Genomic DNA, 27,574 nt, shown 5'->3' with positions numbered 1-27,574 from the left:
GTCAACGACAACTGCTTTTTAATAACTATAGGGAATATTTTAGAAGTTAAAATACAAAAACCTCTAATAAAATCAAACTCTTCACTTATATGTAACAAGTATGACCTGCTTATGTATTTGATCTCACAAAACTGCAGCTGCAAACACCTTTAAAAATGTCTTACTCTTAAGTTTGAGTATATACTGTTTCTCTACATGACTAGAACATCTAACAGGAGTAACTGGCACAAAGGTGGCGAGTATCACCCTCTCTATCTCGCTCTCTGGTAGGACAACTTCTTAACACATGTTCAACACAAAATAACATGACAGACATGTTACAGAATGAGGAAGACGGAAATCTCCAACAAATAAACAAGCATGACATCAGACAACATCAGACACGCAGAATCCAACCTCTTGTGACACACCCAGCAGCTTTAGTTCCAAACAATGGGTGCTTTAAAATATTTTATTGACAAAAAAAAAAAAAGAAGAATGATATACATCTAAAATACATTTAATAATATATTTGAAAATACATTTTAAATATGCGGTGGCCTAACATTAGAGTATCTGAAATAAAGACAAGCATACTGCGATAGAATCTTGTGTAATACGGCAATTCTACGTCAAGTGTTTTACAGTGATTTTTCTGGATTCGGGAGGTTTGACATCACTTCCTTCAGTCATCTGGAGGACAGTTTGGACTTCAGCAGGTCAAGTTAACCTTTGGGAGGTTTACAATGGACAATCACCCCAAAGACCATCCTACTTGGACTCTTTCTCTTGATCCGAGAGAGCCGACCTGATTCCCAGCTTCTGAAGTTCCTCTACCAGATCTCCGCTCTGATGCATCTGAAGAAGAATATCGCAGCCGCCGACAAACTCCCCGTTGAAGAACACCTGCGGAATCGTCGGCCAGTTGGAGAAAGTCTTGATTCCTTTCAGGGGAAACAAAGTCACAAGTCAGTATTTAACAATTTCCACATGCTTAACTCTTCGACTAATCTCTGGAATTCATTTTATGTAGCATAACTATTTTCTATTCTCTTTTTAATTCCATTTAAGAACCTCAGAGTCTCGGCTTTATGGTTTTAAACGGACCTCAGTCATGTAAGGTTAACACCCCTTTCTTCCAGCTGCACAAGGCTGATAAAAGCAATCAGAGCTGACAGGACTTCTGGTGCCGTTAACCTACTTGTGCTCTACTGACCACCTTTCAAGTTTTTGTCATATTTACAAATCCTGTAAATCAGGAACTTAAAATATCCGATACTAAAGTGAAACTTTATAAAAAAAAATAATGATTCAACATCTCATAGTAATTGAGTTTTTTTTTTTTTTTTTTTTATAACGAAAAAAAAAAACAACAACTAAAAATAATATTATTAAAAGACATTATAAGGAAGAAGGTTCTCATTTTATAAGAAGCTAATGCATTGCTACATGGAAGTTTCCCATTACTCAAATGTTTAGTCACTATTACGAGGTATTAATGAGAATACAAGTTATTATTATAAGGTTTCTAGACAGTTTCTAAGTATTATGAGATGGTGTCTCGACATCTATTATTATTATCAGAATCTATTATTATGAGATGTTCTATTTTTTTTAAGATAATCTATTATGAGTCACTGTTACAAGATTAATTGTTATTTTCAATATTATGAGACAGTTTCTCATTGTTACAAGACAAACTAACTTAATACGAAGACTTTTTACGAGAAACCAAGGCATTATGAAATTAAAGATTCTCATTATTATTGAGAGGTTTAGTCATTATTACTAGGAATCAATTATTTTCTCATTAAAGTTTTTGGATTACAATATTATTATTTTTAGTTTTTGATTATCGTGAGTTGTTCAGTGAATATTACAAGAAAACGTCTCAATAATTAAATACGTAACACCTCATTAGAAACTAAGTCTTTATTATGACAGTTTTAAAGTCCTGATTGTTCGAGTTCTTTCAAAAAATTAAGGCATAGTGAGAAAGTTTATAATTAGTATAAGATATTAAGCAATAATTCCAAAATTTTTATTTTTTTGCCCCCAAAATGTTACTAGCACACTTAGGTTTAAACTCCAAAAGCTCTTCACAGCACAATCACCAGCTGACCTTCTCTGATGTCCTGATCGTCCAACACATTATAAGCAGCATAGTTGTCGACCCCGTGCATTCTGAGGATCTGGACGACGGCGTTGCTGAAGCCGCACATGGGCTGTGCGGGGGTGCCTTTAATGAAGACCACCACTTTGTCCTTCTTCACCATCTCCTCCACAGTCTTCTGGGCCGCTGAGGAGGAGCACATGAGGCGGGCCCAACCAGACAGCAGCTCTCCATTATTCTGCGCTGTCCTGTACTGCCATGCGCCCGCTCGAAGACACCGAGCTGTCGATCTAATAATGCTGTTCATCTTACAAATCTGAATGATTTGCTAAATATTTTACGATGCTTAAATACGCTTAACACTTCGTCAAACAAACGCCACAGAGCTACGCCGAGGTAAGTAACCCAACGCAAGCTCCGCCCCCTGGAATATAAACACTCAAAGGATGAAAGCTATTGGGTCTCTGATTTGTCTTCTCCTCTCTGATTGGTCGAATACTGCGTCAGTCATGAATGTTACACAATTTGCCTTTTATCTTGATCTCTGAAAGCTTTTATTTTAGCAGTGTAAAGCATTTTATTACTACTATTACAAGTACCGCCACTGTTATTTAAAAACATCTGTGTATTTTTTCGTGTAAGATGTAATTAGTGGAGGCGTTTACATCCGGTTAACAATGCGCTCTTTTTCTTCCGGCACGTACTCGTTTCCGCGAATTGGTTCTTTCAAACATTTCCTTTTTAAAGATCCGGTTCACATAAACGACTCAGTGATTCATTTTTATGTATTTCTTTTTCAGTTTAGCATGTTTCATTGATTCGGTTTATAAATATATAGGCAGATTGTAGTCAATATAATAAGCATTTTAGGAATCGTGAAAATGGCTAGATTGTATTCAGTCCAACTCGATCGAATCAGTGTTCTGATTCTGCCCAACTCGACCGACTCAGTGTTCTGATTCTGAATGATTCATTCACGAAGCTCTATTTAACTGAATGCTGCTGTTGCGTGTGTTTGGTGAAGTCCACGTGTGTTTCTTACAGTGCATAAACGGTTTACAAGCGGTAAGATAGTTTTATTTTCACGTAACGTTATATCCATAATAGAATTGCAGTGTCGAGATCCTGTCTCCTGTGTCTTGAGTGGCTGGAGATTCAACGAGACTGCACAGATTAAACCGAAGGAACAAAAGGCGTGACTTCTCTAGATCCTGAAGCTTTACGTGCGATATTCTTTCAACAAATCTCGTCCTGTTTCCAAGGCGGTGATGGTTTGTTGTGTACCGTTACCAATCTAAAAACAGGCAGAGTAAATCAGTGGCAGCCAGATATTGTCTGTCAGGAGAAGCGCGCCTTTCAGACACTTTGAATTGCCACAGTTAAACCATGTGTTGTACACTGAGGAAAAGACGGGGGCAAAATCCTCCATTGATCAATTCGGACTTAACATTTGTGTTTTGTTTTTCTCTCTCCCTTTAGGTTTGTCCGGATTCAGTTGGAAATCAAGCTCAATAATGTGTGTTTTTTTAATGGACCCCATATATTTGCCTTCTCTTAACCCCATGTTATCCCCTAATAAAATCTTGATGCAAAAGGCGTTTTGTAGTTTTGCGTCATGTTTGCGTCAACGGTAAATTAATAATTTAGACTTTCCTGGGCTGTCTACATTTTAACCAGTGCATTAGATTAGAACGCAAAATCGTTTTACTGGAGTAAAACCATAATTGTCATTATTGTGGTTTATTAATAAGGCTACATTCAGCAAAATAAGCCACTTTCTATAATCTGTGCTATAGGGCCCACAACAAGCTCAACCTGATAAGAATGATTTAGAACAAACAAAATAGTTTTCTGGACCATTTTTACTGTGAGCCAACTGCTTGAGGGTGGCTTCTGTAGTCAGTTCCCCCGAAGTTCACACAGGTGTTCATCACTTTGACTACCTTAACTAACATTTGACGTTCAAAAAGTGTCATGTCTTAGCTTAACATTTAAACTAGTTCTAATGTTTATTAGGGTTTCTGTGAGTTTTGAGTCTTAATTTGCTGTTTCACAAATTAAGGCCACACAATGTTTCTTAAATTGGAGCAGAAAGTTTTAAATTCATAAAAACCAGGGCCCGTATTCATAAAGATTCTAAGAATCCTCTCAGAAAACTCTTAATTTAGCTTAAAAACTTATATGTAGGAGTCTTATCTTAAGTCTTATATGTGTGTATATAAATATTTTTTATTTATTTACCATGCTTTTAATTTCCTATAAGGTATTTGATTGGCTTATAATGATACAAATTGTTCCACTCTTTCCAATTACAGTGATTGCTGTCATATTTAAGTGGCGGTTTGAATGTTGGTTTTAATATATCAAACATGGAATCAAAACCAAGAAGGGCGAGAAATCCAAACTGGACAGAGGAACAGTGTTTACTGTTAGCCCAGTTAGTGGATGAACACAAGGCCATTCTTAAAGGAAAATTCGGAATGGGTGTCACAGCACGGGACAAGAAGCTTATAGCACAAACTATTAATGGTTCATTCCCCCTGCTTGTGCGCACCTATAAGCCTGCTATATTCATATATGCATTTTTTTTTAATGTCCAGTGGAAACGAAATGAACTGCGACACATACGATGATGTGAAAGTGCTATAATTGTTTGTGTGATCACTCTGCTTACAGAAGGTTGTGACAGACCCAAGTCATCATATTGCATTGTTGCATTTTCCCAGTTGCCAAATATCATAACGTAGTGATTAAATTCTGGCGTTATGAATTTTGTCACTTAGAGCTACATTTTGCATTAAGATTATTTATGAATACGGGCCCAGGGCTTTAAATATTGCATGCACTGTGAACCGTTATCTTCCTGAGTGTTATGGTCTTCTTTTCCCAAAGCAAGTATCTAAACTTACCAATTTATGAATTGTTGTACTATTAAAAACATCGAAGATGCTGAGTAAGAACATCACTTTTTATGTTTTGTGATGATAGAGTAGCATAAGTAAAAGTTTCCATGTAGTGTTTTATATATATTAATGTCTAATGCAACTTTTTTTTTTTTTTTTTTTTTTTACAAATGTTTAACTTGTAAATATTTTAATGCATTGGCTCACTGAATATAATGCAACAAAAAAGAGTCACAGACTTTCAGCAGTACACCATTACAGAGTTAAAACTATCATTTGATGATGAGGACTAAGATTTGCTTTTGCAAAAAAAGAAACTTCAACATAGTTCATAGTCATAGTTACGTCATGAACAAACCAACATTCAAGTATCCACTTGTTTTATTTGTTAAAAGTGAATGGATAAAATGTCAACAGATAAAAGCTAAATGTCATACGAATGAATACTAAATATTAGCTGGAGGCAGTGAAGGGTTTGGAGGAGCTGTCTCTGGTTCATGCAGGTGTATGGAGGAGGCGGGCGTGTGCTGACAGGAGCTGACACTCAAAAACACTCCTCAAACGAATGACTTCCTCAAATCTTCCTCTTTAGCTATGCATGGAGTGTATTAGTGACTTTTTGACATTTTCCCGGTCCTGTTCAGGATGTCCTCAACACAGAGTATGATAGATGAACATGTTGGTAAAGACAAGAAGTGCGCACAAAAAACCCAAGGTAGGAGAAGCCATTTATATGCGTAATTTGACAGTTCCTATAATGTCTTTTGTTTATACACTGACAATTTTGGGTGGATTTTTATTTTTTTGAATAAAAAAAAAAAAAAAAAAAAAAAAAAATATATATATATATATATATATATATATATATATATATATATATATATATATATATATTCAGCATGTTTTAATCACCAAGCTTGGTAAATTATATCATAAAATGTATTGTCTGGCATAAAATATTCTATATCTTTTGTTAATATTTTACACATTATATTTGAAACAGATTGCGATGGAAATGTAAAGTGTAAACGCAAAAAAAAGAAAGAAAGAAAGAAGGGGGAAAAAAATCATAATTTGTAACTCTGAAAAATATTTTTTAAGACGAACTTCCTCATTTATTTTACTCCATGCATGTCTCTTAAAATGAAAGTAAATCTGCTTATACCTGTGCTAAACCTGTTCATGTTCTGGAATGACAGCATGACGCTTACAGAACTTTAAACTTTGACTCTATGTGTCCATGGTGCCTCAGTTTGATTTCTTCATCTACAGATGAGAAGCAGGCAGTCCAAGAAAGAACTTTTACCAAGTGGATAAACGTGCATTTGAAGAGAGTGAGAACTGTCTTCTTTCTATTGCAAAGCTAAACAATGTATTCTGCTTTTAAAAGACAACTCAAGACCAAGCCAATAACTTTCTCAAAATGTTACCTTTTGTGGAGTTTTTAATTTTATATATATATATATATATATATATATATATATATATATATAAACACACCATATATATATATATATATATATATATATATATATATATATATATATATATATATATATATATATATATATATATAAACACACCATATATATATATATATATATATATATATATATATATATATATATATATATATACACAGTCGTCCCATGTTTTATTTTTATTTATTTATTTTCTCTCTGTGTTGTAGTGTGACCTACAGGTTCATAACTTATTCACTGATATTCAGGATGGAAAGATTCTCATGGCTCTTCTAGAGGAAATGTCAGGCTGTAATATGGTTTGTCATTACATTTTTGTACTAAAAAGATTAATTTTGATCACTATAAATCTATCATTCATAGATGTGGCTTTTCTAGAAGTGTTTTTCATGTTCTTCAGCTTGATAAATTCAGGCCATTTCCACATCGCATCTTCAGACTAAACAATATTTCTAAGGTCTTGAATTTCCTCGAGGACAGAAATGTAAGTTCCAATGCTTATTTATATATATTTATTCATTTATTGTTCATAAGTAAAGAAAAAAAAAAAAATCTTTCCACCCCACGACTTATGAATTATCTTCCTATCTTCCTCACTTTTGGAAAATTGGATTCAAACCAGGGTACAAATCAATACAACATAACAACGATTTAACTAAAATAAGGGATTTAATTAGTAAAACATGGTCAATATCTATGTTTATTGATGTCATGTGGAAGGGTCAATATCTTTGTGTAATATAAATATAAATGTAATAATTTATACTGTTTTTACACAGGTTAGCCTTATGAAAATTGACGCTAATGATATTGCAGATGGCAATCCTTCAGTTGTTCTCAGGCTAATCTGGAACATCATTGTGTACTATCAGGTAAAGCACGGTATCATTGCTTAATGGTGATGAAAGGGATCCATTGTTCTCGAGTGGGTTTTTGATCATGTCAGTTATTGTGAGCTAAATCACTGTCCCATTCTAAGATTAAACAGGTCACAGGAAGCCTGGAGAAGTTCCCATCCACCTTCAGTCTGCTGTCATTACCTTGTGGCAGCGATTCTTCAGGTTGTAGTTCTCCAGCATCACCTGGAGATGACAGTTTTGAAACTCTACCCTCAAAAGGCAAAAGGTCATCCCAAAAGCTCAAATACCGCAGTACAGCCATAAAGACTCTGCTTAGCTGGGCACAGAACTGTACTGCAAAGTAAGTGATTTAGTAAGATTTTGTACTGTACTGCAAAGTAATTAAGTAAGATTTTGTTTTGTTTTTTCAGACAAAATGAATATTTTACATCATAAACTCACTCTAATAAACTCGCCGTAATTTTTTGTGTGTATGTGGAACACAATAGGAGACAGTTTGATGAATGGCCTGATCGCTCTTTTCCACAAAGTTTCAGTGGAGACTGAAGCTTTTAAACAAAAAATAAAATAAAATACATGAATAAATAAAATGCAAAGCACAACAATAGCATCATAAAAGTGGTTGATATATATATATATATATGGATTATATATATATATATATATATATATACAGTATTGTTCAAAATAATAGCAGTACAATGTGACTAACCAGAATAATCAAGGTTTTTAGTATATTTTTTATTGCTACGTGGCAAACAAGTTACCAGTAGGTTCAGTAGATTCTCAGAAAACAAACAAGACCCAGCATTCATGATATGCACGCTCTTAAGGCTGTGCAATTGGGCAATTAGTTGAAAGGGGTGTGTTCAAAAAAATAGCAGTGTCTACCTTTGACTGTACAAACTCAAAACTATTTTGTACAAACATTTTTTTTCTCTGGGATTTAGCAATCCTGTGAATCACTAAACTAATATTTAGTCGTATGACCACAGTTTTTTAAAACTGCTTGACATCTGTGTGGCATGGAGTCAACCAACTTGTGGCACCTCTCAGCTGTTATTCCACTCCATGATTCTTTAACAACATTCCACAATTCATTCACATTTCTTGGTTTTGCTTCAGAAACAGCATTTTTGATATCACCCCACAAGTTCTCAATTGGATTAAGGTCTGGAGATTGGGCTGGCCACTCCATAACATTAATTTTGTTGGTTTGGAACCAAGACTTTGCCCATTTACTAGTGTGTTTTGGGTCATTGTCTTGTTGAAACAACCATTTCAAGGGCATGCCCTCTTCAGCATAGGGCAACATGACCTCTTCAAGTATATTAACATATGCAAACTGATCCATGATCCCTGGTATGCGATAAATAGGCCCAACACCATAGTAGGAGAAACATGCCCATATCATGATGCTTGCACCTCCATGCTTCACTGTCTTCACGGTGTACTGTGGCTTGAATTCAGAGTTTGGGGGTCGTCTCACAAACTGCCTGTGGCCCTTGGACCCAAAAAGAACAATTTTACTCTCATCAGTCCACAAAATGTTCCTCCATTTCTCTTTAGGCCAGTTGATGTGTTCTTTGGCAAATTGTAACCTCTTCTGCACATGCCTTTTTTTTAACAGAGGGACTTTGCGGGGGATTCTTGAAAATAGATTAGCTTCACACAGACGTCTTCTAACTGTCACAGTACTTACAGGTAACTCCAGACTGTCTTTGATCATCCTGGAGGTGATCATTGGCTGAGCCTTTGCCATTCTGGTTATTCTTCTATCCATTTTGATGGTTGTCTTCCGTTTTCTTCCACGTCTCTCTGGTTTTTCTCTCCATTTTAAGGCATTGGAGATCATTTTAGCTGAACAGCCTATCATTTTTTGCACCTCTTTATAGGTTTTCCCCTCTCTAATCAACTTTTTAATCAAAGTACGCTGTTCTTCTGAACAATGTCTTGAACGACCCATTTTCCTCAGCTTTCAAATGCATGTTCAACAAGTGTTGGCTTCATCCTTAAATAGGGGCCACCTGATTCACACCTGTTTCTTCACAAAATTGATGACCTCAGTGATTGAATGCCACACTGCTATTTTTTTGAACACAACCCTTTCAACTAATTCAACTAATTGCCCAATTGCACAGCCTTAAGAGCGTGCATATCATGAATGCTGGGTCTCATTTGTTTTCTGAGAATCTACTGAACCTACTGGTAACTTGTTTGCCACGTAGCAATAAAAAAATATACGAAAAACCTTGGTTATTCTGGTTAGTCACATTGTACTGCTATTATTTTTAACAATACTGTATATATATATATATATATATAGTCTTGGCTGGATGTTGAGATAGTTAGTAAATACATATTTTTGAAATTGCATGGACCACTTTTACGATACTTTTATGGTGTTTATGAATATTTTTGTCCCTATTAGATTTAATTGAATGTAAACAAAGTTCTTCCACAGAAGATTGACAGTAATGTAGGTTTGGAAAAACATGCAATCTAAAATTATTACATGGCTTTGTAATTTTTGTGGTGATCTATGAATTGGATGATCTTGCATAATTTATTCCGCCTCGCCATTTCAATCTTTTCCTTCAGATATGGGGTAGACATTAGCGATTTTGGTAAAAGCTGGAGGAGTGGATTGGCATTTCTGGCTCTGGTTAAATGCTTCTGTCCTCAGTTTGTGGACATGAGGAAAGCTTTGTCTTCTGAGCCCCGACTAAATATGGAGACAGCCTTCACAGCAGCGAATGAGTGGCTGGGGATTCCTCCACTGCTGGATCCAGATGGTAACACACAAACACACCATTAGCTTTTCACTGAAGTATAGCTGTGTATTGTTTGTGCCTTCTAGAGGAATGTATTTAATTGCTGTATGACCTGCTTTCACATTTCAGAAATAAACATGTAATGAAAACGCAGGAGCAGCTATTTTTACTGCAGAACTATTGTACAAGCAGTTGTGTTTGGTTATTTGACTTGATTTAATTCTTTCCCACAAGATCTTGCAGTGCATTCACCAGATGAGCAGTCTGTCATCACTTATGTAGCCCAGTTTCTTCAATGTTGTCCAGGCCACGATGAGGTGAGGATATGTTTATCTTTTATTTATATGATTGAGAAGAAGATTCAAGCACATTCAGGCTTTCTTATTTATAATGACAATGCATTATTGTGACTGTATGTCAATAAAACTAAAGGTGTGGTCACATTAGTGAAATTTTAACAAAATTTCACAGGACAGAAAGGTAACAATGTATAAAGCACCGCTCACACAGAAGTCACTTTAAACCAAGCAACTTTTATTTGGGCAACGCAGCAGTTGTGTGACCTGTTGTGAAATCTGTGTGGGGAGATGTGTATTGAAATGACTGGATTTCACCCGTGGAAATTCAAAGGTGTGGTCATGTTTTCTATAGTTTGGCATACTTAATAAAAAAGTTATTTCAATAGGAATCCACACAAATGAGTTTTGCGAGAGGAAGACAGATTTACCCACACAGATTTCACTTCAGTTTCGAGCTGGCCTTCTAAATTCACTGCATCTACGAACAGAAAAGTAAGCATTTTCAACACATGAATGTGCTTAAAAACACTTACTGTTTTCCATAAAAGTGACATAATATCCACAATGTGGCTTTATCTTTCATAATGTAACTTTACTTTCAATTTTGTTTTGCCTTTAACTTAAAAAAAAAGGCATTATGAGAGATAACAAGCAGTGGATATTATGTCACATTTATGAAAAATGAAAGTGCAGTTGCACCATATGAAGTCAAATGTAAGAGATATAGACAAATTAGCAACATATAAAACCACAGTTGTGAGATATAAGTGAATCCAATCAAGCAATTGTGACAAAGTTGTAATGACATGTCTAATGAATGAATGAATGGTCTAAGTAAAATATTGTTAATCTCATGACACTGACTCATTCACAGGACAGTGCATCAACAGATTCCTCTCGAGGCACACCACATTTCATTGAAAGATCGGACAGACATTGGACTGATTCATTTAGCTGCATGTTACCATCTAATATCTCTACTGAAGCTTTGAGAGGACTTCATAACTCTTCTGAGACCAGCCAAGAGGAACAAACCTACCATACTGGAGATCAAGAGCTCAGCTCAGAGTCACTTCCTGCCTGTCCTTCAGACAGCCCTGTGGGTTTAACTGCTCTGTCTGATCATTTCCACACCACAAAGAGCTCCGGCTGGTCAAATGGACAATCCCTGTCAGACTCCACTGGGGGACAGTGTTGTGACTCTTTAGCATGGAAGAAAGGCTATTTGGGAAGCCTGGATAATGAAGGGAACGGTTCAGAGGTTTCAACAGAGGGTGTTTATGCTATGCCAATGCTGGATTCAGATGAAGAGGATGCATATAGCTATATATTAGAGCTGGACCGTAAAGAAGCTGGACTAGAGACAAATGGCGACCTTGAATTAAATACAATTATGGATGCACAGGGAATAGAGTTTGCCAGTACATTTGAATCTCAAGGAAGTGAAATAAAACTCATTGTGTCATTTTTGTGAGACGCAGAGGCAGTTAAAGCCTACAGACGCATTGACTGGCTCGGCTGACGACAAAAGTGCAAACATCCCTGATTTAGAAAAATCTTCACCCACTTCTGACACTTTGCTAATAAATCAGTTTGGTAAAAATATACAAATATCATCTACCAGTGAACATTTGGACTTGGACTATTCATTTAAAATGAAGGAGAGTATTTACTCGGATGCATTTAATCTCACTCAGGGTGATGGTGTTGATGATGCATTTGTGCCACCAGTGAAAAATGGTCTAGATAAGGGTAAAATCAGAGAGGACCTTTTCCCCAGGGGAGTGAAGGATGGTCAATCAGATAATGACCGATATGAGCAAAACAGAGTTTTGGATCGAATTAAAGGAGAACCTGCAGTTTCACAGAGGTTTGGATTTTATTCTACATACATTGTGTTGCATTGTTCGATTGAAAGTAGTTTTGAAACAAGCTGCTCATTAGAAATGCATGCCTCTACTTACATTTTTACAAAAAAAAAAACAAAAAAAACAATTACATTACACAATATAAATAAATTTCACTGCAGTTATTCAACAGAAATGAACACTCGGGGCTGTAAAACAGCAACAACATTAATGATTAAGGAACTTAAGAAAGATGTTCGACTTATTTTCGTGCAGCTCCTTACACAGTACTATGTTACGAACTCAAAACGATTGTATTACAGTGAATAATTTGTTGAGTTATACCTTTTAACATTTGCATCACCTTACCGATTCACCTTACCAATTCCATATTTATTGCTTTTGTGATATAATAAACATGCTCTTCAGCTCACCCGGTACAACAACGCATTTGTGATGCGAAGCGCTCTGGTGTGAGTCCCGTAAAATGCAAGTCACTAAGAAAGTTGCAAATGACTGATTTAGCAAATATGTTTGTATCTCACGCCACAGTCATATTTATTTATTTATTTATTTATTTTCTAATGAATCTAGGATGTTTCAGGAAAGTAACCAGTATGTCTCATTCTGCCTTCTTCTTGTGTGTTTTAGGAAGAGGGGTCTTGACCTAACTAGTTATGAGGTGCATGCGCTTCTGTTCCTCTGGATGATCGCCTACTGCATCCTTATGTATCCTCACCTGGATATTCTCAGTCTATTCAACCCCAAATAGCAGTACATTCCAGATATATTTGCAAGGTTTTACAGAGTACTGCACTCTGGGTCCACACACACACAAACTCTCACTTTATCTCCTTCTCAGACCTTTGGGATGCTAACTCGTTTCTGGGTTTTAGAACTCATTTCTGCAGCACTCAAAAATATTCCTTTTTTTGTTGCTGTGCCTGTAAGAAATCTATTTAGCCTACATAACTGTCCTTGCACGTGACATGAGAAACAAGGTTCAGTGTGCTGTAGTTGCCTCATCCTTCAATAAAAGCCTGCAAATCTTGCCTTACATTGTAAATGTTTCACAAAAAACAACAACAACAACAAAAAAACAATCTGTAGTAAAATATGCATACACAGAGTCTGTTCCAAAAATCAATGAGCTACCCAACCGCCTTCCAAGATTGTAATATCCTAAAATATGGAATCTTATAACTGACAGATTTAACACTCTATATAAGCAGCAACTATGCACAACACAAAGTGATTTTAACATAGTTGCACCTTTCTTCTAATATTCATAATAATGCATAGAACACACATAAATTAAGTTAAAAATGTTTTGATATTATTATTATTTAAATTGGCTTTCATTAATGGTTTCTGGTACTGAATGAATTATAGTAACAAGCAACATTTCTATTTTTCCTCCATCCAGATTTTTTTTTTACTCAGATTGTTATTTTGGCAAGTGCTGATAGTTCTTTTGGTTTCAAGCAATGAAATAAATGTTAGCTCTGTGGTACACTGCATACATTTATCAAAATGATTTATTATTTCAATATTATTTGTGTATATATAAAAATTTTATATCACCCTTATGTTTATTTATTTTGAAATATGAAATGAATGAATGGATATGAAATGAGTGGAAATGAGTTTATTAAAGACATACATTTGCCTGAATCTATGCACTGATACTGGTTTATTTTTGATACTCTTTTTTTTCTCTCTCTCTTTTTTTATACCACAAAGTCAGTTAATGGAATGGCATTTTGTTTAATTCCATTCTGTCATTCAACTGCTGAATACTAAATCATCTGGGGTAGATAAACCAGGCCGAACTGTTCAAATATGTATGACTAAGCGTGGGCTGGGTGAGATTTGTGCCCTCACTACAGCAAGCCAACAGCTTCTGAGAATGTGTTTGTTTGCCATCAAGGTCAGGGCCACTAATCTTTAAACATTTCCCTTGGAAAACGATCCAAAGAGGAGTTTGGACAGTTGTGTACCCCTAGCTGTGGTTTTTGTGCAGCATTGAGCTGTCAAAAGATTTTGTATTGTAGTATTTTGCTAGCAGCAAAGCTGCTAATCCTCTTTCCTTCAGGAGAAATGGAAAAACCTGAGAGACAGCAGGCACTAAATGGTATGGAAGGTACTATGGAAACACTATTGCTCTACAATAACCTTGTTTTTGGTTTGTTTGCTGCTTATAGCAGGGATAAGCAAAGGAAAATCTTCTTTACTCTTTGGATTGGCTTGTCCTTAGTGAAGATCTCACAAGACTTGATAGATGCTTAATTTCACAGAGGCCAGATGGAACATATGCCATCCTGATAACTTAGGAGCCATAACTTAGAACCTATAGAAGACTTACAAAACAACCCTTGCACATTTTTATCCTAAGCATGATGCCGACTGCAAGTCAAACTTGTGGCACTAAAAGCACCTTCATTTTATATATATATATATATATATATATATATATATATATATATATATATATATTGTTGTATGTACCGTGGCAGAACTACACTAAAAACTGCACTAAACCCATCTCTAAACCTTAAAGATAGAATTGACAAAATACAAACGTGAGATGAAAACACATCTAATGAAGCTAACATGCCACTTCCGCATGCTTCTGCAAGCTCTTTTATTGAATCCAATGTTTCACAGGAAGTGCAATTCTAAACCAGGTGAGCAACAAAGCAAGTTTACTAAGGAAAGTTATACGGAGCAGATTATGTGATCCAAATGTGTATTAGTTTACAAATCATGCGTTATGATAAAGGTGCTTTAGGTCATACCTTGGTGTTGTGCAAGGAATAAAAGTTAGCCTAAGTTATTGTATTTTATTAAGTACAGTAATTCATTCCAGTTTAAATGAAAATTATTGTTTATTTTTTCAACATAAAATACAGGTGCATTTAAACCATTGTTTTTTTTGTTTATATATTGTGACGAGTGGGGCGGGGCCGAGAGACGTGGGCACGAGGAGTGAGGCCAGGTGTAGTGATTGGAGATGAGCTGCACCTGCGCCCCACCACCTGGCTCGAGTCCCACGTAGGAGATGGAAGGATATAAAACTGGATCGACGACCGTGAAGGACGAGAGAGGACCAGGCCTGGATATTATTTTATGTTTTGCTTTTTATTTATGCGCACCAGTCGGCCGTGAGGGGCTGGTGCGCTAGTTTGTGTTTATTTTTGAATTATTAAAATGGTTTTGATTGTGCGCCGGTTCCCGCCTCCTTCTTCCCGATGATATGGAGTTTAACGTCGTTACATATATATATATATATATATATATATATATATTTTTTTTTTTTTTTTTTTTGACAATCATTTTTTGCACATGCAAATCAATGAAAATACAGCCAAATAATACCAAGTCATTGTCATGCTATTTGTAGGATAACAGAATGAGTCATTCAAACAGTAAAATGATGCTTCGGATATGTGAAGGGGTGGCTGTGGATATGAGCTCCAATCAGGATGTTGAATGATACTACTATGATACTGTATGAAGTTGATTTACACACGCTTGCCAGACTATTTCTGCTGGCACGAGGGATGTTGGAAGTGTCCGGTGAACTGACTCTCTATGGCTAAACCTGCGTACTTTGATCTGATCTCTGTATGTATGTGTAAGCATACACTACAGTGAGGTCTAAAAGTCTAAAACCAGATTGAAAACCATTGATTCACCATTTGATTTAAACCTTGAAATAAATAGAAGATAATATAAGAAAGAATATAATCACTTCAGGACATGCACATTAATGAGAACCCTGGACATACATATTGAGAACATACATGTCACCATACATATCCAGGAAAATATATGTAATGCTAGCATGATGAGACTAACATTGTCTTGTAAATTGTATAGTATACCAAAAAAGGACAGAATTAATAAAACATCGGGTGTGGGTTTGTTTCTTGTTCAATGTTTTCATGTCTTTTATTTTGTATCTTGGCCACATTCATGAGGTGCGTTTGACTTTATGCAGTGCTGCGCAGATCGATCAGTGGCAGACTTGAAGCAATGCATGCCAGTTGAACTTTTGTCTGACTTGAACCAATGCCGACTGCACATCACTGTCACATGTGGGATCAAAGTACTGGCAATAGCGTTTTGAGAGCAACTGGCTGACTCAACTGGTGCAGCTTTTTCTTTTCTTTTCTTTTCTTTTCTTTTCTTTTCTTTTCTTTTCTTTTCTTTTCTTTTCTTTTCTTTTTATTGATTTCCAACATATGAAATAAAGGTACTGAACAAATATAAAATACATCAAAGAAATAGAAAATATACAATATATTATAAATAATAATACAAGTAAAAAATAAAATAAATAATCTGTGTGTCTTTTTCAGAGCAACTGCAGGAGCGCTGATGATGGCACAGCTATTTCACTATTGGCCAAATTCAGTACATGACACAATGATGATATATATATATACAGTACAGACCAAAAGTTTGGACACACCTTCTCATTCAAAGAGTTTTCTTTATTTTCATAACCATGAAAATTGTAAATTCACACTGAAAGCATCAAAACTATGAATTAACACATGTTGATTTATATACATAACAAAAAAGTGTGAAACAACTGAAAATATGTCATATTGTAGGTTCTTCAAAGTAGCCACCATTTGCTTTGATTACTGCTTTGCACACTCTTGGCTTTCTCTTGATGAGCTTCAAGAGGTGGTCACCTGAAATGGTCTTCCAACAGTCTTGAAGGAGTTCCCCGAGAGATGCTTAGCACTTGTTGGCCCTTTTGCCTTCTGTCTGTGGTCCAGCTCACCCCTAAACCATCTCGATTGGGTTCAGGTCCGTTGACTGTGGAGGCCAGGTCATCTGGCGCAGCACCCCATCACTCTCCTTCTTGGTCAAATAGCCCTTGATGCCTTCAGTGTGACTCTACAATATATATTTATATATATATATATATATATTCACGCACAGTGCTGCGTGAAGTCAAACATACTTATGTTCTCTGTCATGTGATTCTCTTGTCTGTGTGTTGTTTGGATTGGTTCCTTTGTTCATGTCTCATGTTCTCATCGACCGGTTGATTGTCTTAGACATGTGTCTTGTCTCTCATTGGTTGCTTCATGTCATGTGACACTTATTGTTTGATAAATTATATATTTGATAAATAGCCCTTTTTGCCTTTGTTCTTTGTCTAGCTTTGAACTGTGTAACCTGCCGTTGGTGAGTTTGTCTCTGTTCAAGTCAAATCTATTCAAGTCAAGTCAAGTCTCTGTTTGTATATTGGGTTACTTTTGAATAAAATATGGATTTGGGTTCATCACAACTTGCTTCAGTGGACTGCTTGTTAAAGAATACCCAACCTCAACTATTCAGCAGATCGTCATGTTCATCTTCATCAAGGTGACCTCCCCACAGAGAATTATGTTGCTGAGATCTATGAACTTTACTACTACTAAGTACTTTTCTGTGATACTTTCTTGAAAGACATTTTTTTTTTTTGTTGTTTTGGTTTGATAAAGTACATATCATATTTAATGCCATGCAATACTCCTCACTGGACACTTGAGCAATATATAGACTTTGCATTATGGTTGAGTGGCTCTGCAACTCTGGGAGTTGCAGATGAGGAGCCCCACAATTGTGCTGTATCATCTACAGAGCATTTTCATTTCTTGACTGTCATGTCAGGATTTGTTCACGTCATGCCTACTACTCCTGAGTCTGCTTCCATCATGTCCGCCAAGCATGGGCCTGCTCACGTCATGCCTGCTATGCCAAAGCCTCTTCACGTCATGTCAGCCAAGCCAGAGACTGCTCACATCATGCTGGCCACTCAAATAGTACCTAAACTCCTGCGGATGTGGAGCTTGGGCCAGGACTAATAAGAGTCATTGCCAGTGTGAGGACACTTCACTGATGTCAGTGCGAGTGGCTGGCATCCCAGTGATCTCAACACACAAGTTTGATGTGTCTCTGTCTACTGCACTGCCTGCGATGGTGGTGGCCATCCTGAGTGTTTGGGCTGAACACTGCACTCTCCTGTCCATGAGTCTATCCCTGAGGCCATTCCTGTCCATGAGTCTGTCCCAGAGGTGGCATGCTTCCACTGCAGATCCTTCCAAAGTGATGGCACCCGCTTCTTAACTCATAGACTGTCTTGTCACGGCCATGGAGGCTATGCATGAGCAGTCCGCCCCAAAACATCCAAGAAGGTCAGCAAGGCAAGGCAAGTTTATTTATATAGCACATTTCTTACACTATGGCAGTGGTGTCAAAAGTACTGGCATTCATTACTCAAGTAGAAGTATGAATACTAGGGTTTAAAAAGACTTTTGTAGAAGTTGAAGTATCAACTCAAGCTTTTTACTCAAGTAAAAGTGTAAAAGTACTGGTTTAAAAAACTACTTAAAGTATAAAAGTAAAAGTAATGTAAGGGGGAAAAAATGCCATTAAGAACAAAAGCTTAGGCCGCACCACAGGGGCCTGTTCACTACCCCACCTCCTCAAAAAAACATTTTTCTAAAGGCCATAGGCCATAATGACTATAATGTTATATTAAAATGTTCATGTTGAAAAATTTGGGATGCACTAGGCTACCTGTTTCAGCCGCATATATGAAAATACAAAAATGGTGTGCACATCCCAAACATCTAATTAGGACGCAGGTGCAAGACAACTGAATGATATAGACAAATAAAGAAGTGAAGTCTGAACACTGAAAACTACTGCTCCAGAGAAATTTAATCAAGAAACGTTTCGACCTTCAGGTCTTCATCAACCGCATACATGCCCATTTAAAATGAACGCACTTTAGTACAATGCAAATACATTAAAGGACTAGAGATATGATGACTAGTTGCCAATAAGTATTGTTATGGTGCAAAAAGTCAAACTTCAGAGGCATGTCATCAATAACCTTTAATGGAATGTAAATGTACATCCAAGCTTAGCTCCAGGAATCTGCGAAGGCAATGGACAAGAACATTGGTGCAGGCTTAGTAACAATTACACTTGTATGGTTGTCTATTTACAGTAAACATTATAGTGCTGTCAAAATGAATGATTAATCCAAGTGATTAATCAAAAACTAAAACTGAAAAAGAAATCATAATCCTGATACTTTCTTGATTGATAGCTTCTTGTATTTGATACATACGTCTGCTATGTCCAGTGTTCGGGGGGTAACGAGTTACAAAGTTGGTATAGCCTACTTATCACAACATTGTCAATCGCATCATCAATCGAAAACGCTAATTTATTCAAACGTCTCGCTACCGAACTACCTACAGTAGCTTAATTTGTGGAGGACGAAGAAAAAGCACTCATTTGGTAAATGAGCCAGTGAGAAATAATAACTTTTAAGAAGGGTCCAGTGCCTTTTCGATACTTTTAAAATGGTACCGGCTCCTAAACGGTGTCTGAACCTATACTTTAAAAAAAAGAACCACAAAAAAAAAAACTATGGATAACTTTAAAGAACATTGCAAATATTTAAAATAAATCCATAGCTTTTCAGCTTGGATGCTCTCATTTCCCAAGTTGTGCTTCCCTTAATCTAAGGCTAATAAATGTATTTCACAGTCTGGGTCATTATTTAATACAAAACCACACATAATATTTCTACTGTATCTCTTTCACTCTCTCTGATATTTAGTTAACTTGAGTGCTGTCTGTCACTGTCTTTAATCAGTTCTGTGAATTACTGTATGGTCATTCTTTATTAAGTAGCAAAAATGATATTTTTTTAAAAATATTCAGTGATGCCCCTCATTAAATCATATTTCTGATGAAAAAAATGGTAGGCCTGTAAACTTATTTCAGAAATCCAAAATGGATACAAAGATCACATTGAAAAACAAAATTTTAAATGTATTATCATCTTTAAAATTCTTATTTGTCATTGTCCCAGTAAAGCAAACATGAAAACAATATCGTCAGAACACAGAAAGGTATTCAGCTTTGAAACATGAGGGTGAGTAAATGAAAAATTTTTCCCTTTATATAATAATTCAGTATTTTGTAATTAGTATTTTTGTTTGGTTAACAGATGCTAAACTGTTCAAAAACAATAAAGTGTGCTAAATCAGAACATCCTCCTTTTTTTGCTTATGACCACAAATAATGTGTTATTGTTAGTGATGTACACGTGATTAAGATGTTTTATGGACGTTCATGTCTGACTGGACCGATCTTGAACTTTTGTCAATATGTGTTAAACCTCAAGACATAATTGATTGCCTTGCATGATGTTACACAGTGGGTGTGTGATTATTTTATATGCAGGCTTATATATACATACACTTAAACTATGCAGCAACGCATTTAAAAATCCAGAAGACAACGACGTCCAGAAATCGACGCATTTGGACGTCCAGAAGACGACACATTTAGACGTCCAGGGACGTGCAGAAAAGACGTGCAGTTCACGTCTAGAAGACGTCAAAGACGTCGGTTCAACTTTCATTTTGGAACTATTTTTCAACCATGACGGGACGTCTCGGATGGACGTCTTTTCTACGGACAAAAGACGTCCAAATGTTTGCTGGGGGGCTAGATTTTTCGCTGATGAGCGAAAACTTTACAGATGAGAAACCGACTGCTACCTCGTGACCTTTTGCAAACTGTATTTATGACAAAGAACTGCACAGATATGGATATTCTAACAATATATCGATAAACACATACCTTGTGTCCTCTGTTTGTTTACGTGCGCATGCGCTGCTCCGCTCGCGGTCTGCGGATTAAAGAGCGCGCGGCCACGCTGAAGATGGGAGGAGACCGGTCTGACGCTGGTTTCATGTGAAATTTAAGCGGACTGACTCTGAGGCGATCGGATACCGGTTCCTTAGCCAATCCTACTTTTAAGAAATATATTTTTTGATAAACGAACCCAAAACTGTCTATGTCCTGGCTGGACTGTGATGTGATTTGTGTCACGTGCAGGTGCGATGGATCGCGTACAAACCAATAGGGTGTCGGAATGGTATATGTTTATACTTCTCATCCAACCACAATCAAATTCACTCCATCCGGATGGCGCGATTTATCTGGATAGTTTTTTTTTTTTTTTGAATGATGACAAACCGGAATGAAAACAAGCCGAAATGAAATAGCAGTAACGAAGCTATTTTTAAAATGTAAGGAGTAGAAAGTACAGATAATTGCCTGAAAATGGAAGGAGTAGAAGTAAAAAGTCGGCTGAAAAATAATTACTCAAGTAAAGTATAGATACCCCAAATTTCTACTTAAGTACAGTAACGAAGTATTTGTACTTCGTTACTTGACACCTCTGCACTATGGTAATTCAAAGTGCTTTACATAAAAGAAAGTAAAATAATCATGAAAAATAAAATAAAAAAAATAAGCAATTTTCAAACTTTGGAAATTATTTAAAGAATGACTTATTTAAAATGTATTTAAAACAGTTAAAAATTGAAAATTATTTTACATAAAATACAGTGAATACGTAAAATACTGTGCAATCATTTTGGACATCGCACAGTGCTCATTCAATAAATGCACAGCTAAACAGATGAGTTTTGAGTCTAGATTTAAATGTGACGTGTTTTAGCACATCTGAACTCTTCTGGAAGCTGATTCCAACTGTGGGCAGCATAGTAACTAAAGGCAGACTCCCCTTGTTTTGTGTGAACCCTTGGTATTTCTAACTGACTTGATCCTAGTGATCTGAGTGCTCTGTTAGGTTTTTATTCAGTGAACATATCTACCACATATGTTGGTCCTAGGTCATTGAGTGATTTATACATGAGCAAAAGTACTTAAAAATCAATCCTAATTTTAACTGGAAGCCAGTGTGAGGACATGAGGACTGGTGTGATTTGCTCAAATTTTCTGGTTCTGGTCAGAAACCTGGCAGCAGCGTTCTGGATGAGCTGCAGCTGTCTAATGGTCTTCTTGTGAAGGCCGGTGAGGAGACCATTACAATAGTCCACCCTGCTGGTGATAAAGGCATGAACAGGTTTCTCCAAGTCTTGACTGGAAACAAAACATCTAATTCTTGAAATGTTTTTTAGATAATAGTATGCTGATTTAGTTACTGCTTTGACATGACTACCGAAATTAAGGTCTTTCTCCAGAAACACACCAAGATTCCTGACTTGATTTTTAGTTGTTGGACCCCTAGAGGTAAGGTAGGCATTCACCTTGAAAACTTCATGTTTGTTTCCAAATGCAATAACTTCAGTTTTTTCTTTGTTTAACTGAAGAATGTTCTGGTACATCCAACTATTAATTTCATCAATACCTTGGCAGAGGGAGTCAATGGGGCTGTAGCCATTTGACGATAAGAGTAGGTAAATCTGGGTATCATCAGAATAGCTGTGATAGGCAATTTGGTTCTTTCTCATTATTTGACTTAGTGGAAGCATATGCAGGCTAAACAAAAGTGATGCGAGAATTGAGCCTTGTGGGACTCCATATGTCATGGATATCCACTTAGACTTATGCTCTCCTAGACTCACATAATAGCCTCTCCCTTCTAAGTATGACCTGAACCATATGGGTACCATCTCCGAAGGCCCGACCCAGATTTCCAGTCTCTCCATTAGTATGTTATGATCGGAAACCAGATTGAAAATTGTCCAGGTATCCATTTAAGTTTAATTATTTGTTCAGCTGATTAAAAACTACCTTTCTATAATTTTGCCTATAAAAGGAATATTAGATATTGGTCTATAATTACTCAAAATGGTGTTATCAAGATTGCTCTTTTTCAGGAGGGGCTTAACAACTGCAGTTTTCAGGGAGTTCGGAAATGTCCCAGAAAGAAGTGAGGCATTCACCACTTCTAAGAGATCTGTATCTAAACCCTTAAGCACGCTTTTGAAAAAAATATGTGGGAAGTATGTCAAGATAGCATTAACTACAGTAGTTTTTCATTTTGGACATGATTTGTGCAGTGAACAATGGCTCTGTGTATTAAATGCTGCTCCATGTGAAAGTGAGCAGGTGATGGAGATTTATATTGCAAAAAAGGCTTTACTGACAAGATGTGCATTACATATTGCATGCAATTTATCGTGCAGCACTACCTGGTGGTCTCCTTTTCTATTCTGCCGAGCAAAGGCTAAAGACCGTAACTTATTATTTTTTTTTTTTTATTAGTTATTATTAGTTATATTTTTTGGGACATTTAAGATTTATCATGTGAATAAGTATCAATGAGAGTCAATTTTGTTGTTTTTCAGAGAAAATAATGGGTAGTTTTAACTGTGCCTTCAAAAAGTCCAGGAGAAGCCAAGGCAGACACCACAACACCAGTTACCACTCTTTCACTTTGTTTGGAATGTTCAAATTGAGTTACGGCGTTCTGACTTTGTTTAGCTGTGCGTCAAAATGAACTTACAGTGCCGGTGTTGTTTCTTTTTTTTTTATTTTTTTTTTACTGTTTATTACGGTGTAGTCAAATGCATTAGATAGATTGCAGTATACCAAATTATTTCTCATATGTCATGTATTTACCAGGATATGAAAAATAATTCAAGTGGAATAACAGTATTTTGTGCTGAAGGAGACAGAGCTGAGCTCTGGCATGGTGTGTTGTGGACCCGAGGAGGCTTCATATGAAATTTAAGCAGAATATGTACATTTCGGAGAACGAGGACAAACATTTCAATCGATCGCTCAGGCATTTAAGAGGCACCGAAATGAGGCACCGAAATCTGCATCCTTATTTGGTTCGGTGCATACCGGTTCCATCCCCAACCCTACTTTTAAGAAATATATTTTTTGATAAACGAACCCACACTGGCATATGTCCTTGCTGAAGTGTGATGTGATTTGTGTCTTGTGCAGGTGCGATGGATCGCGTACAAACCAATAGGGTGACGGAATTGAATATTTAATGCTTCTCATCCAACCACAATCCAATTCACTTCATCCGGATACCGCGATTTATCTGGATAGGTTTTTTCTGGGGTTTTTTTTCTTTTTTTTTTGAATGATGACAAGCCGGAATGAAATTAATTCGAAATGAAATAGCAGTAACGAACCTATTTTTAAAATGTAAGGAGTAGAAAGTACAGATACTTGCGTGAAAATGTAAGGAGTAAAAGTAAAAAGTTGGCTGAAAAATAATTACTCAAGTAAAGTAAGTGTTTTTTTTTTTTTTTTTTTTTTTGTATGTGTGTCTCTATTCAAGTTCATGCCAAGTAAAGTCTCCGTTCATCTTGGGCTTAACTTGGGTTCATCACAACTTCCCATTCAGTGGACTATTTGTTACAATTAAATTAGAATCTAAAAGATGTTATGCAGTGCATTCACAACGCATTTAGTCTGACCACATCAATATGCATTCCACAACCCATAGTTTGCAGAATACAATAAACCTATGTAAAGAAGAATAAAATAAACTGAGCATTTAATTTGTACGGAAGTTCTAAGCGTCCATGCATTATAATTTTTTTTTCCTTTTTGTTTTCTCGTTATAACGACTTAATTTTCTCGTTATCTCGACATAACGAAGTTCGTTTTCTCGTTATAACGACTTATTTTTCTCGTTATCTCGACATAACGAAAGTTTGTTTTCTCGTTATAACGACTTGACAGTTTTACTGTTGCTATAGTAACGAACTTAACTTACCATGCAGGCGCTCTTACTGTAGCCTATATTTCAGCAAATTTAGCTTCGCCTAGGTAATAACGTCTACAATACTGTTTATAAATAAAGGCTGATCAATCACTGTTGATTTTTCCAGAGACATTACAAGGAACGTTTTGTTTTTGTAATTAACATGTTTAAATGGCAACACCGCGAAACTAGAGCTGCTTGGATTAAACTCACTTTTCATTTTCCCTTTATTTGAAATAAAATTATATATCATTTGTAATTTGTAGTAGTCATTATATGATGTAGCAGATATCATGTGTGTTACAAGCTTCTGTTTGAAAAGAGCGTCCATGTGTAGGACTACGTGTAGTGTGTGTGTGTGTGTGTGTGTGTGTGTGTGTGTGTGTGTAGAAAAAAACGATTACAACATTATAGAACAAAACTGAATTAAATTAGCCTATGGATTTTACATATACATCACATTTCCCATCAACATGGTTAAAAATAAAGTTTAGTAATAAGGAAAAGAAGCACATCAGCCTACATCGTTAAATCCCGTCCTACTGTAGATAAACAGAATACAGTGACGTCAACCTTGGTTTTGATAAGCAGTTATTTTATGACACAGAACACGTTGGTGAAACTCATGCATCTAGCAGGAACTTAATACACAAAATATTCATATTGATTCAAGCATTTAACATTTATGAATTAATTGAATGTCAGTAATGAAGACTGCACAAATTATAGCGATCACGAGGAAGGTCCATGTACAGTAAAGTGGATAGTGTACAACACCTCATCAGTTATATTCAGGTCTATAGTGCCACCTGCTGGCGCAGTTTTGTAACTTCTTAGAGAAAACTAAGTCGTTATAACGAGAAAACAAACTTCGTTATGTCGAGAAAACGAGAAAATGAAGTCGTTATAACGAGAAAACGAACTTCGTTATGTCGAGAAAACGAGAAAATGAAGTCGTTATAACGAGAAAACAAGAAGAAAAAATATTATAATGCATGGCCGCTTAGAACTTCCGTAAATTTTACAAAATGTAAAACATTATAATAAAACTGAATAAGCAATAATCATTGGCCATTTATCAAATAAGGAAACTGATCACATTAATTATGTGAACTCCATGTAAAGAACAGATTTCTTTGCTTCGACTGAAGCACAAGATGCTGTTTGGATCATATTCAAATCAAGCTGTATAATCTCCATTATCATCAGTTTTTAAACAAACTTGAGAAGTTGGGTTGGAAGTTTATGCAGCATGAGTGTATGCAGGCCTTATGTTTGTTATGTTGTGATCAATTCCACAACATTTACACTGCCATCCGACTTGGGAGACATAAACATCTGCATTGTAGAATAATGTTTGGCAATAGTTCACCAGAGAAATGGTAAGTTACAATGTTTTTCATGTGACTAAAGTGGAAATAATGAAAATATAAAGCATTGCCTCTTGCAGCCTATTTAACATTTTAGGAAATCCATAAATTCCCACTCAGTGTTAAATTATGATATATAATTTGTAAAGAAAGAAAGAAACAAACAAAACTTCCTAAAACCGGTGGTCTTAGACTTTTGGAACCTGCTGTACATTTCAATCTAATCCAGTACAGAAGGAGCTGTCTTAAGCCAGACGTTCTGTTTGTGGCCATTTGCAGCTCTGTAAACAACAAGCTCAAGAAGCTTCATTCTGAATTCCGCTGTTGTAAACATGCCAATAAAATAGAGAGAAAGTGACATTGCGCACTGTCTAAAACATTGATTTATCTTCTCCCCTTGACAGGTTTTCAGAGATTTGAGAGTTTTGCAGAGTTTGTTTTGGTGTAAAAAAAAAAAAAAAAAAAAAAATTATATATATATATATATATATATATATATATATATATATATATATATATATACTTTGGAGACCCACATGAGAGGCATGATGTTATATTATGTTCTCTAGATCAGCCAGGTTTACGCATCCCTCGAAGGAGAATGATCTGGTGATCTGAGGGTATTAATTTCAATCACCCTTCTCTGACAGTACAGTATATCACTGGTTAAGTGATTATGTCTCTCACAAAAAATAGTGGATGAAACCCAAAATAAAATGAGAGGAAATGCAATGTTATTTTTGGGGATTAACATATTTTTTTTCTTTGTATATCATAAAGTTGCAGAAATTATTAATTCTACTAAAAGAGACATCCTGCACAATGCATTGACATCTACATAAATAAAGATGAATAAATGAATCTTAACTGAGTCAGCAGAATTGTTACTGTTAGCAAAAAATAAAAATAAAAAATCAACAGAACAATACTTTAAAATATATATATATATATATTTGCATATACAATAAATATTTAATGGGGGGGGGGGGGTATGTGAATGTGACTGCTAACTGTGTGTGAAAGAAAGAAAGAAATAAAGAAAGAAAAATAAATACACTACCACAGTATCTTAAGATGTGAAGACCTTATCAACAGTTTGAGTAGACAGTCATATCAATAAATTGCTGATTGACAAGTTTTTTTTTTTTTTTTATCTAAATCTCATCAGCCAGCACAGACACACCTTTTAAGTATTGAAAACTTCTGACACTAAGTCCAAAAATGTGTTGCATCACTGAATGTAGAGCAACAGTTAATCATGAGCGATTGTATTCACAGAACGTGGGGGTGGAAATGGGTTAATGTTTAAAGATTTTACTCAGCTGATGTCTGAAGTACTATAAATTGACTCCACTCCATCCAAACAGTCTG

At 35.9% G+C, this 27,574-nt stretch overlaps 1 protein-coding gene, 1 non-coding gene and 1 pseudogene across 2 annotated transcripts; 2 read left to right on the top strand and 1 right to left on the bottom strand.

The window, feature by feature from the left end:
* Positions 1-462: 462 nt before the first annotated feature.
* Positions 463-2,424, bottom strand: LOC113037851 (glutaredoxin-related protein 5, mitochondrial-like). Its single transcript, XM_026195193.1, has 2 exons — positions 2,102-2,424; positions 463-923 (listed from the first exon to the last, which is right to left on the bottom strand). The coding sequence occupies exons 1-2, from the start codon at positions 2,397-2,399 to the stop codon at positions 751-753; spliced, it is 471 nt and encodes a 156-aa protein (XP_026050978.1). The 5' UTR covers positions 2,400-2,424; the 3' UTR covers positions 463-750.
* A 776-nt stretch (positions 2,425-3,200) lies between these two features.
* LOC113037985 (small Cajal body-specific RNA 13) lies at positions 3,201-3,473 on the top strand. The gene has a single exon (XR_003274729.1).
* Positions 3,474-5,551: 2,078 nt separating this feature from the next.
* LOC113037850 (uncharacterized) lies at positions 5,552-13,082 on the top strand (annotated as a pseudogene).
* Positions 13,083-27,574: the final 14,492 nt, after the last annotated feature.

Source organism: Carassius auratus, chromosome 20 (genome assembly GCF_003368295.1).
Source record: "Carassius auratus strain Wakin chromosome 20, ASM336829v1, whole genome shotgun sequence".
In the NCBI taxonomy this organism is placed as follows: Eukaryota; Metazoa; Chordata; class Actinopteri; order Cypriniformes; family Cyprinidae; genus Carassius; species Carassius auratus.
This window is presented reverse-complemented; position numbering and strand designations above follow the sequence as displayed.

Excerpts from the sequence above, each read along its gene's own strand:
- LOC113037851 (XM_026195193.1), bottom strand. The coding sequence starts at position 2,399 with ATGAACAGCATTATTAGATCGACAGCTCGGTGTCTTCGAGCGGGCGCA. Across the intron at positions 924-2,101 it reads CGATCAGGACATCAGAGAAG|GAATCAAGACTTTCTCCAAC; the intron begins GTCAGCTGGTGA and ends TTCCCCTGAAAG.